We start from the raw sequence: 12,242 nt of genomic DNA, 5'->3' as shown, positions 1-12,242 counted from the left end.
ATCACAGGTTCTAATCAAGCCACGAACAGAGAAAACATCCAGAAAACCATCAGCCGTCTGGATGAAGATCTCAGCACGCTGGGCCAAATAAGCAAGCTGTCAGAAACACTCAGTTTCCCCCATCAGGTCTTTCTGATTTAGCATTAAAAATACTTCATTCAGGTTTTTTTCTGACAGATTACATACCAGTCCTGATTGGTTGTAGACAGCAGTGGTGGGGAAATAATGGTGCATGCAAATAAACAAAATAAAATTTAAGTCTATCTGTGCATATTTAGGATATAAAAAAGAGCAACTTTTAGAAGAAAATATAACAAGTTGTTTTGCTTGTGCCGACTTATTCTGAAGTGAGTTTGTGTGTGTGTGTCAGAGTTTGGACGATGTGATAAAGGATCTGATGGCGTCGGTTCACCGGGAGCTGGCAGATAAACAGTCTGTGGCCTTCAGCATGACGTTACTGCCCACTAAACTAGAGCTGACCAGCACTTCAGCCGAGACCACCTTCATCTTTGAGTTCAGCAGCCCTGACACCCGCAGTAACTTCGAGCAGGCCTTCGAGGAGGCCAAGAAGAAGCTCGGTAAATCAGACTGACCCTCTGTTTCTGTTCTGATTGATGTACAGTGATCTGAGAGCAAGTCACATCAAATGATTCTTTTCCTACAGAGAGAAAAGGGGGAAATTATTATTTTCTGTTATGAATCTTTCGTTGACATTTATAAAACAAGAAATCGAGAATCCACTGTATAAACAGAAACCAGTGTTGTTTTACTAATATTTATGTGATTGTAAGTAATTATCGTAATTCAGTATATGTAAGACTATGATATAAATAATACAAAATAGCAAGCATATATATAAATATTTATTTATTTATTTATTTATTAGCTTATTAACTTCGCTTAATATATATTTTCATTTGTAATTTACTAATTTTATTTTATAATTTGTTTTACCTTTACTGACTGAAACAAATAAAAAAAACTAAAATTACTTAAAATTAACCTATTTTAGTTGTCAATATTTCTGAATTTATTTTTTATTTTTTTTAAGTTTTACATCTAAAATTGATTGGCTGTTGATAAATCGAACAGTAATTATATATATTCACAAATGGCACAAAAGTACTTAATATATTAATGTGTGTGTGTGTGTGTGTGTGTGTGTGTTTAAAGCTCTGAAAGTACCTCATATTTTCATGAGAAGTTTAAGAAATACTGCATATTGATTTATAAATACAGTATTTGTTGAAGCTCCTATTTGCAATAATTTTTTATGTGTTTTTGTAAATTGATCTAGTATTTGTTAGGATTTTCATGGAAAAATCCAATAGATATTTATGCATAGTCCAAGAAATACTGCATATATTCATGTAAAATCCAATAAATACAGATTATATTAACTTTTTTTTTTGTATATATTCAATGCAAATGTCAATAAATGCTGCACAAAATTCATAACAAAGCCCAATAAATACTACCTATTTTTTATGATAAAATACAAATTTGCATATATTTTTGAGAAGGCCAATAATATATACTTCATATATTTCATGTTAGCATTTTAAATATGCTGTATATTGATGATTTGCCCCACATTTTCCTCAAAAGCACGCTGTTTCCCATCTTTTGTCCAGCCATGAACAAAGACCAGTGGGACCCTGAGTTCCTGAAGGCCATTCCCATCATGAAGACCCGCAGCGGGATGCAGTTCTCCTGCGCCTCCCCCAGTCACAGCTGTCCAGAGAACACATATGAGGTGTGGGTGTGTAACAGCGATGGCTACGTGGGTCAGGTGTGTCTGCTGAACATCCGGGACGAGCCCACGGTGGAGGCCTGCATCGCCGTCTGCTCCGCTCGCATCATCTGCATCGCAGCCGTGCCGGGCCTGAAGAACAGGTGAGACCCGACAGGACTAATAATAGAGGAGCTGTCCTAATGAGCACCATGAGACCAGATGCATCATGCTCACACTGCTAATGTCACAGTGTGCTTAAAAGAACAATAGAGGTTATTTTCATCCTGATGTTTATGTTCTGCATATGAGGCATGCATGGAAATTAGTTTCAACATTTTTCGATGTATGTAAAAGAACAGAACATGTCCACTAGCTCCACCTATTAAGGATAATCTATGTTTTAGACAATTTTGTAGCACAAATAACAAACATTTTTACTGAACAATTTGTGCATCTACATTTATAAGTGCACACGTATGTGTGTGAATATATACAATTATGTGCATGTTATTTTAGTACTATTTTTAATTTGATTTTATTTTTATATTTTTCATTTGAATTTCATTTTAGTCATTTTGCTGCGTGCTTGAGTAAAAAAAATACTATATATATATATATATATATATATATATATATATATATATATATATATATATATATATATATAATATCTTTATTTTGTTAAAGATATTTTTGTATCTGCATTTTGTTTTAGCACTTTTACTTACAAAACAAAAAATGTTTTATCAAATATTTCGATTTTATTTCAGGTTGATTTTAATTGCCAAATTTGTTTTTATATAGTTTTAGTTAACAATAACAAGACTGATATTCTAAATGATTGTTTCTGGTAACTGACAACATGCCATACACGTGTTATTACGTTGAAAATACCCTGTTTTGTGGCTGTATATTTTTTGTATTTCTATTTAGTTTTAGTTTTATTTCAGTTTGAGAAATTTTAGGACTTCATCTTAAATTTATTTATGTTGCAATAAAACAGCATTTCATTATTTAATTTGCAACAAAGCAACGACTTTTTAAGTTAGTTTTTCATTGAATCTTATTAATTGTTTTATTTCAATTGCAAATATTTTTAGCTCTTCACGTCAGCATGGAAGCTGTAGGGGTTGGGGGAGTTAGTTCAGTCCCTGTAATTTCTTTCTTTTTTAAATAGACTTTTCTTTTTAGGGTAGTAAGTTCTTGGGAAAGAGGTAGATTCAGTTTTTGTTTATTATTTTGGCCTTAGCCCAACCCTAAAGCCCTCACTTTCTATTTGTGCGCTGTTTATTGCCATTGAAATTGACTGGTAATTAAAAATTAAATTAAATTAAATTAAAAATAATTAAATTAAATAAAATTAAATTTTTTTTTTTAAAAATAATAATAATTATAAAAAAATAAAAAAAAAAAAAAAAAAGCAGTCCGCTGTTAAAGACCTTTATTTATGCTATTTTCCTAGCACCTAGATCTGGGATGTAACAAATTTAACAATAACAACACTAATATATAATCCTGGACAATTCTATATGATTATATGTGGTAATCGTCCACATCTCTTGCATGTTGAAAAAGTTGAAAATCCCCTGGAATATGCCTTTTAAAACAGGTTTGCCTTTCAGTATAATACACAATGTTTCCACACATAATAAGCAGTTTGCATGTTCAAAATGTCCATTCTGTTTCCTGCAGAGAACGTGTGGGTCATTCCAGCCCCTCCGTCCCATCTGAGTCAAATCCTACCGCGTCTACACAGCCCCAGCTCCACATCTGCATCTCCGGCTCGTCTCTGGAGCTCAACGAGCCGCCCGCGGTCCCCGCCGCAGAGCTCGTGCCCTTCGATAGCGACGACAGCGATGATGAAGACTCTCCCAGCCCTTCATCCACACTGCAGAGCCAAGCCTCCCGTTCCACCATCTCATCCGGCTTCGGCAGTGAGTCACACTTACAGTCTCTAGAATCACACAGAGTACTCGTGTTTGAAATCTGGGTCGTATTGATGGTGATTTGTTTCTGTCAGATGATGAAGCAACCGTTTCAAAGGACATGGTCACCGAGACCACCAGCTCCGAGGAGGAACAGGAGTTTCCCGTCCCCAGCTCGTTCAGTGCGGACAGTCCCATGGACGGCCGAGCCATGCGGCGGTCCAGTCGAGGGTCCTTCACCCGTGCCAGTCTGGAGGACCTGCTGAGCATCGACCCCGAGGCGTACCAGAGCTCTGTCTGGCTCGGGACCGAGGACGGCTGGTGAGGCAGCGCATGACAGAATAAATCACTTCTGCATTGGGATGCACAGTAGGGCGGCACTTTAAGTACTATTTATATACTATTATGAATAAGCATTTATTTTTACAGTTCTTAGTTTAGTCTGGTGTAGTCATTTTGTTGTGTGCTTTTGGAAAAATATTTCTAATATTTCATTTGTATTACTTAACTTTACACCTTAACCTTTATTTTCCAAGGCAACATTTCTAATTTAAGTTTTCTTTTTAAGCTTATGTTTATATTATAAGAGAAGAAATAACTCCTAATGTTATAGATGGAGCTATTTGATTGGATCTGTTAAAGTTAGATATTATTGGTTTTTATTTTCACCAGCCAACTCACTATGATTATATCAGTATAAACCAATATATATATATATATATTTATTGTGTTTGAAACGAAGACTTTTTCTTCTTTAAAAGTAATGTGCTGCAGTGACACCTGAAATTTAGAGAAATTATTAAGAAGGTAAATAATGCTCATTTTATGACGTTAACTTTTAGATGCAGGTTATATATATATACACACAACAAGTAATGACAAGAAAAAGAAATATAACATATAACAACAAAAACAATATTAAAATGCTTTGTGTGTGTGTATAAGACATTTATATTTAAAAAAAATTAAGAAAAAAATACATTCATATCAGTGTAAAAATTAACCGTTGTTTTCATGACACTTCTGATTATTTGAATGAAAAATGTATAATCCGTTATATAATGTGACAATGTTTGTTAATGTAATATTAGGTAGTTATTATGAGTGTTCAAACTGGTGTTTAGGCAGCATTTAAAAGCCCATGGGCCTAATTAAAATATGAACGATAGTAACTGTGCTCCTTCTGTTTGGGGTTAACCTGAGGTGACCCTGCTCCCGTGTGCCGTGTTCCCACAGAGACACTCATTACCTCAAGCTCAGACCTGCTCGTGTCCTCAGTGCATCCGTCTCTTTCCATGCAAACATTTACTCTCTCTCTCTCTCTCTCTCTCAGCGCTTGCTCTTGCCTCGCTGCCAGCTGCCCGTCAAAACAAACTAAACACAGTCAGATTTCTTAGAGAGCGTTTGATTGATGCCTGAAAATATAATGCATTTTAATTCCTAATAATATAAACTGCTTCATGTTATTTCGGATGTTATTCAAGTACATTGTAATGCTTACCAGTTTATGATTACACCTTTAAAATGCATTGGAATCAAGACATTACACAGGTGTTGATCATGTGTTCGCATTGTGAGTAAGATAAAGAGAAGTATGAATGTCTTTTGGGCCGATTCATTTCTATTCAAGTCAATGTTAACTAAGTTAGATTTGTTGTTGTTCGTTTGGAGATTGTGCTATTTCATGCCCAGTCATTCTGTCTCTAATATCAGTCATTTTTCATTATTTTAATGAAACTGATTCTCAAATCCCAACCCAAATTAACAACACATTTATAATTCATTATTGAAACAAAGATCAAATAAATTGTTACCAAATATGGTACTCTTCAAGAGAATATTTAATATTCCATCAAGAATTTATAAAATTGATCAAGAGTGACAGTAAAAAAAGAAATATTTCTTAAGCAGCAAATCGGCATATTTTCATGATTTCTGAAGATCATGTGACACTGAAGACTGGAGTTATGATGCTGAAAATACAGCTTTGATCGCAGGAATAAATTACATCTTACAATATATTTAAATATGCAACAGTTGTTTTAATATGCAATACAATTTCACAATTTTATTTTTATTTTAAATAATTGCAGATAACAACAAAAATGTCAAAAACATTAAAAACTGACCCCAGACTTTAACATTTGTGTAACTTAAGTTCATGATTACCAAGGAAAAAATATTGCATTTCATAACCATAATGCTGTTGTAATAATGAATGTTCTATTTCAGTATTCATGTGTACCAGTCATCAGACAACATCAGAAACAGGAAGAACAGTATGAAGATGCAGCACTCTGCTTCTATCCTGTGTATCCTGTAAGCAGCTTCCTCCTCAATGATCTGACGCAACGTCCGCATGGAGACTGAACATCTTTTTCTATTCCCAGGTATCTGGACAACAAAGTGTTTGTGTCCCTGGCCAACGGAGAGGTGATTGTCTATCAGAGGGAAGCAGGTGAGCTCAGATCCATCCCAAATGATTAATTTAAGTGATTTTCGCCAACTCTCTGTGCTTCTTCTGCACAACAGGAAGTTTCTGGGATCCTCAGAGCTCTCAAACTCTGTGTCTGGGCTCTCCAAGCGGACCTGTGACCAAAATGGTTCCCGTGGCAGGAAAACTGTGGTGTGGCTGTCAGAACCGAATCCTTATCATCAACACCAGCACTTTAGCACAAGAGGTCAGATGCAAACTACATGCAGGCATTTCGGTTTAAGCCTTACGCTGGATATACTTTACCTGATTTAGTGTTCTTGATCAAAAATGACCGCCTTTTTAAAAATTGCTTGTAAATTTGTTTCAAGTTAGCACAGGTTTGGATTCCTTCTTGGAACTGATTGATCATAAGATTCATTGATCTGAGTTTATGCACCTCAGATTTTGAGCAAAAAAACAATTACTTGCGAATAATTTTGACAATATTCACATTTAAAAACTGAGATGCATTAGCTCTGATAAGTGAGGCCTATGATCAACCAATTCCAAAGATGAATGCAAAACCTGTGCTAACTGAAAGAAAACAAGTTGACAAAAAAATTGAATCAAATATTGGGTTATAATCAGGGCTGTCAAAAATAGCGCGTTAACGACGTTAATTAGTTGTTTGTTGTTAATTACGTCAAATTTTTTAATGCATTTCACGCATGCGCAGTGTGACAAATTATTCAGGTCAGGAAAGTCTCGTCGATCTCTGAATTCTCAAGATAATAAAAAACAGCGGCGAGTGCCGCGACGAAAACACCGAAGAAGCTTAATGTTTTACCTCAGTTACTCTCAAATACATTCATGCCAAGCTCGATAAACAGAGACGACTTTGGTAGTTGATACGCTGGAACTTTTTCCTGTTATAGCGTCCTGTGTTTCACACTGCGCATGCGCAGAACGCCTACATGCAATGCAGGGAAAATTACAGCTGTTTGGAAAAGCATATGCATTTTACTTGGTTTTACTCTCACTTGAAGCCTTCAGAATGTGAAAATATCGATCCTAAAGTATTGTGGCAGAACAAATGAACACCTCCCAAAAACAAGAGTGCCCAGAGTGCTGCTTATGTGATGGTGGAGCATGTTTGTGTTTCTGAGTTCATTCTTTCGAGTTTCTCTATGCATAATTTCATAGATATGTGGCTATATTTAACCACTGGTTCACCTAAAACTCTTACACTATCTGTAGTTAAATGGCATGGTTTGATATAGTGCTCAGGTATATTTGATCTAAGTAAATGTTAAACTTTTGAAATTCAGAAAAAAAGAACCACATATTGATGAATCAATACATGAATATAATGTATCTGTGTCCTGTTATTTATCTTTTGGTATGCATTTCAGAAATAAAAATGGTTAGGATTCAGGTGTAATTGCAAATAGTGATTAATCATGATTAATCCACTGAAAATTCTGATTAATTTTCTTAAAAATTTTAATCATTTGACAGCCCTAGTTATAATATAACATTTGAGAAATGCATCATTTTTGACTGAAAACATCACATGTGCAGCAAGTTGGGAAATTATCGCCACTTTTACGAGAAGTTTTTATACCCTTCGTGAGAAAAGTCAGTAACTTTTAGTCCAATGCCAAAACATTTTTCAGAAAATAGAAAAAGGGTTAAAAGACTATTCAGTAATATTATCATCGGATAAGAATAACATTTGAACTGAATAATGACACTAACTCTGCAACATCCACACAGAAATAAAAATGAATTGAAGATTGAGCAGATTGAGTTTAAAATATGACAATGATGTATACACTTGACATCACATTCATGAACAGCGATAGACATTCATGCACTTGAATCATTTTTGCCATTGTGTGTTTGGATGTGTTCTTCAGCACTCGTTCCAGGTGGCTCAGGACAGCGGGCGCTGCGTGACCAGTATCGTGAGCTGTGGTAAAGGCGTGTGGATCGCTGTTCAGGGCAGCGCTCATGTGCGACTCTATCACGCCTCCACCTACGAGAGCCTGACGGAGGTCGACGTGGCACCAGCCGTGCACAAGATGCTTGCAGGTACTGTTAGTGTGCATTATAATAACAGCCCTGCATCCTGAAAACAAGACGAGTATTATCTAATCTGATGATGGCGAGTTCAAAACTATCTCTATTTTGTGTAAAAACTTTCCATCACTTTAAAGATTTTAGATGTATTATACAGTACCGTATTTTCCGGACTATAAGTCGCACTTTTTTTCTTAGTTTGGCTGTTCCTGCGACTTATGGTCAGGTGCGACTTATTTATCAAAATTAATTTGACATGAACCGAGAGAAATGAACCAAGAGAAAACATTACCGTCTCCAGCCGCCAGAGGGCGCTCTATGCTGCTCAGTGCTCCTGTAGTCTACACTGAAGACACAGAGCGCCCTCTCGTGGATGTAGATGGTAATGTTTTCTCTTGGTTCTTGGTTCTAAATAAATGCGTCTTATATATGTTTTTTTCCTCATCATGACGTATTTTTGGACTGATGCGACTTATACTCAGGTGCGAGTTATAGTCCGAAAAATACGGTATATGTATCACTTTAATGCAGTTATCAAAATAACAGAAACATCCAAATATCAAAAGTTTCAATTTTAATAACTAAAAATATATAATTTCACTTACAATATGCATTTTTTTTCATATTTAGAACCATATAAAAAAAAAGCAATAAAATGACAAAAAAGTTTACTAAAATATAAAATTAAGTCTAATTAAAAATTTCATTAAAATGCTTTTTAATTGAGCTATAATAGTATATCAGTGATAGTAAAATAACTCTGCTTTTATAAAGAACTAATAAAACCCCTGTCTGATTTTTGTCTTTTAGGCTCTGATGCCATTATCCGGCAGCACAAAGCAGCGTGTTTGCGGATCACGGCTCTTCTGGCGTGTAAGGACCTGCTGTGGATCGGCACCAGTGCAGGGGTGGTCCTGACTCTGGCCATCCCACCCGTGTCCTCCAGCACTGGGCTGGGCTCGCTGCGTGCCCCCCTCCTCCCCATGGGCTCCGCCCACGGACACACCGGACATGTGCGCTTCCTCACGTGCATTGAGCTGCCAGAGGGCTTTGACGTCAACTTCCCACTGCCGTCTGAATCAGGTAAGTTTCTCACAGCCTATTGCAGTGAGGGTGATATTAACAGAGGATCTGGCAACAGAATTCTACATTAGTGCAATCAAGTAGTTTAAACTTGCCTGGTTAGGCCTGAGTAATACTTGTGATTGGATGCATCCAAGACAGATGTCTAGAAATAGAGGCGTTCAATAAAATGCATCCAAATGGCATCGGATGACGAATCTGTGATTTCTGTTATAGTGAACTCCACACAGAACAGCTCAGAGAGCAGCAGTGGAGGCCTGCAGAGACGAGACTCCACCCGACGGCGTGCCTCCACCATCCTCCCCGTCAAATCCAACCTGCTGGTCATCAGCGGTGGTGACGGCTATGAAGACTTCAGACTGACCAATAGCAGCGAGACGGTGGGGCGGGACGACAGCACCAACCACTTACTGCTGTGGCGCGTGTGACGGAAGCCCCGCCCCCTCGACACAGAAGCCGCTGGACCAGCCCACGCACTTCCCATGAAACCCCGCCCCTTCCTGTTCTCTGATGCATTGTGCATGAGCGTGTAGGACGCCGACCAATGGGGTGTTTGTTTATCGTTACGTTGTGTTATGGGTCATTTTGTTTCTTGACGTAAAATCTAGCTTACCATGTGTTGTTTCCTGTGGCCGCTTTTGAATATTGTGTTGAAACTTTAAAGCAGCTTTAAAAGAAGTGGACAGAACTATTGTAAAAACCCTTGAAGAACATAAGATAGACATCAGAAAGAGAAAAAGCAGGAAAAGGTGAAGTAAAAAAAAAAGCAAGGAAGCAAGATTTGTTGGATAGCGAGAGGGTTTGAATGCATAGCATGAGGCAGGGAGGATTGTGGGTAATCTGAATGGACGTGCAAAGTGTAAAGACGTGTTTTCTTCATCCTTCACTTCGTTAGAGGACAGTCCGCACACTTTTATGGTCAACTACTGGTCTTGACAGACTGTGATTTCATTGGAGAATGAAGATGTTTTTGTTAAAGCGAGATGAGAGTTAATCTTACATAACCAATGTGCAATATAAGGCTAGAGTAACTACAGACTGCTATATGACACGCACACACACACACACACACACACACACACACACAATTTACTACTTCAGTAATCATCAAACTCACAGTTAGAGTTATTACACATTATCACTTTATTCTTCTGGTTATCGAATCATCTTTGTGTATATAAAAAAACAAGATTTCACTATGTTATGTAAAAGAACAGCAATGACATTCCATATATAGGTATTGTGACAAAAATCCTTTTGTACAGTATTTATGTTTTTTCATTTTTAGTTGTCTTTTTTTATAGCACTTAATTTATAAATAAAGTAGTCTGGCGTTTTTCTTTACATTCCATATATAGGTTTTGTGAGACCCAGCGCTCAACTCAAGTTGGGTCAGTGAGGTCGCAGTCGTACGATTTTTGAAACATTCTTCAGGTGAATCTCACAAAGTAACATCCAGGTCATATTTCACCCCAAAATCAATATTCTGCATAAAGAAAATAAAAACCACTTAAGATTTTTTTTTTATCGTCTTTGTTTTCATCACAACCCCCCCCCCCCTCCAACCAAAAAAAAAAAAAAAAGATTTCACATTCCTGTAATACAGTTTCATTCTTCACTTCACTTTTTTTTTTTTATTAAATCTAGTCCAAATAATACTTTTCTTATTTACTGTATTTTTTTCACATTAAACGGTAACAATTTTGTGCATTACAGCAATTAGAATTTGGGTTAAATGTGATGAATTGTGTAAAAACAAATGATTAATTTTGTGGTGAAATATAACTTCAGGATTGCTGCGATCTATTTCAATGCTCGTCTTCATCACTATGATATTTCAGGAAAAGGGAATTGTGTTGTTTCTTAAATGATGTTGCTGAAGACGGCTGAAGTGTGTCTGTGTGTAGATTAGGACATGTAGAATGAAGTCAGACGGGTTACAGCCCTTCGGCTTCTTGCGCGCACTTATGAAAGACAATTAAATCACTAAATCGCTCCATGAACAATTTCAGCTGCCTTAGTTTGCCTATTAAGAACCGCGTCAGTCACAAACACACCCAAATTCTCGCTCACCTGAAGGATGTGAAGTCAGACTTTTCCCAGACCGCATCACGTGTGTAGAAACGTCGAAGCATTGCAGAACGTAACTTCTTATTACAAACAGGATCCTCAGAGAATCATATTTTCGTAAACTTAGTCTGCTTTTTTATTTGTATTTTTTTATCAAACATCTAAATCAGTCAGTGATGACAGTCCCGAGTCGAGTCGTACTGTTGTTAGTGACCCTCACAGCCTTTTCTAGTGAAAGACATCATCACTCTTTATTGTATATATTGCTTTTCTCTGTACATAGTGCTCTCACAGTCCACGAGTGTTCATATGAATCTAATGGCATATTTTTATAAGTATTTTTTTTCCTCATTTGGCATGTGAAGTCTCATTTAAATTAAAACTATTTCTTTATTTTATTTTTTCAACTATTCCAGTATAAGAGAAGAGAAGAGAAGCCGCTCTGCGTCTGTGGTTCCTGTAACAGTCGTCGTGCTTATTTCACACCGTTGTTTTATTTTGTCACTGTGGGTTTCTTTGTGATTAAACATTCACTGATGCCAGAATCCAGAGCCTCTGATGATTCCTTTACAAACACGCTCACACATGATCTCACCCGTCAGATGAGTCGCTGTCAGTGCCAGGAAGTTTATGAATTAGTTTTCAAATTCAAAAGGGAACAAAACAAAACTTGTAAATTGTAATGAAATGAGGTGAAGGAAATTTTGGGAGCCAGAAGTTGAGATGTTTCTGACCAGAATTGAACAACAACAAAAAGTGACATTAAATGATAATATAAATAGATAATGTAGATTTCCACTATTTCTCTAACTTCTGGGTATCACATATTTATGAAACATCACATTTTTAAAATCACGCAGTAATGATTGCTCACAAAATGTAGAACACAGCTAAATATTATGTGTGTGGCAATTAAAATAAGTTCATTTTA

The 12,242-nt window shown here is 36.6% G+C and overlaps 1 protein-coding gene across 1 annotated transcript in view; it reads left to right on the top strand.

Moving 5' to 3' along the window:
• The window catches only part of LOC127934337 (rho guanine nucleotide exchange factor 17), a 69,748-nt gene extending 57,506 nt beyond the window's left edge, over positions 1–12,242 (top strand). Inside the window, exons 11-21 of the mRNA XM_052531646.1 lie at positions 8–126; positions 371–578; positions 1,635–1,896; positions 3,428–3,669; positions 3,756–3,981; positions 5,893–5,979; positions 6,051–6,118; positions 6,193–6,341; positions 7,996–8,170; positions 8,969–9,241; positions 9,458–12,242. Of these exons, the coding sequence (XP_052387606.1) occupies positions 8–126; positions 371–578; positions 1,635–1,896; positions 3,428–3,669; positions 3,756–3,981; positions 5,893–5,979; positions 6,051–6,118; positions 6,193–6,341; positions 7,996–8,170; positions 8,969–9,241; positions 9,458–9,669 (2,021 nt within the window). The 3' untranslated portion in view covers positions 9,670–12,242. The remainder of the gene's footprint in view (positions 1–7; positions 127–370; positions 579–1,634; positions 1,897–3,427; positions 3,670–3,755; positions 3,982–5,892; positions 5,980–6,050; positions 6,119–6,192; positions 6,342–7,995; positions 8,171–8,968; positions 9,242–9,457) is intronic.

This window comes from Carassius gibelio, chromosome A18 (assembly GCF_023724105.1).
Source record: "Carassius gibelio isolate Cgi1373 ecotype wild population from Czech Republic chromosome A18, carGib1.2-hapl.c, whole genome shotgun sequence".
Classification (NCBI taxonomy): Eukaryota; Metazoa; Chordata; class Actinopteri; order Cypriniformes; family Cyprinidae; genus Carassius; species Carassius gibelio.
This window is presented reverse-complemented; position numbering and strand designations above follow the sequence as displayed.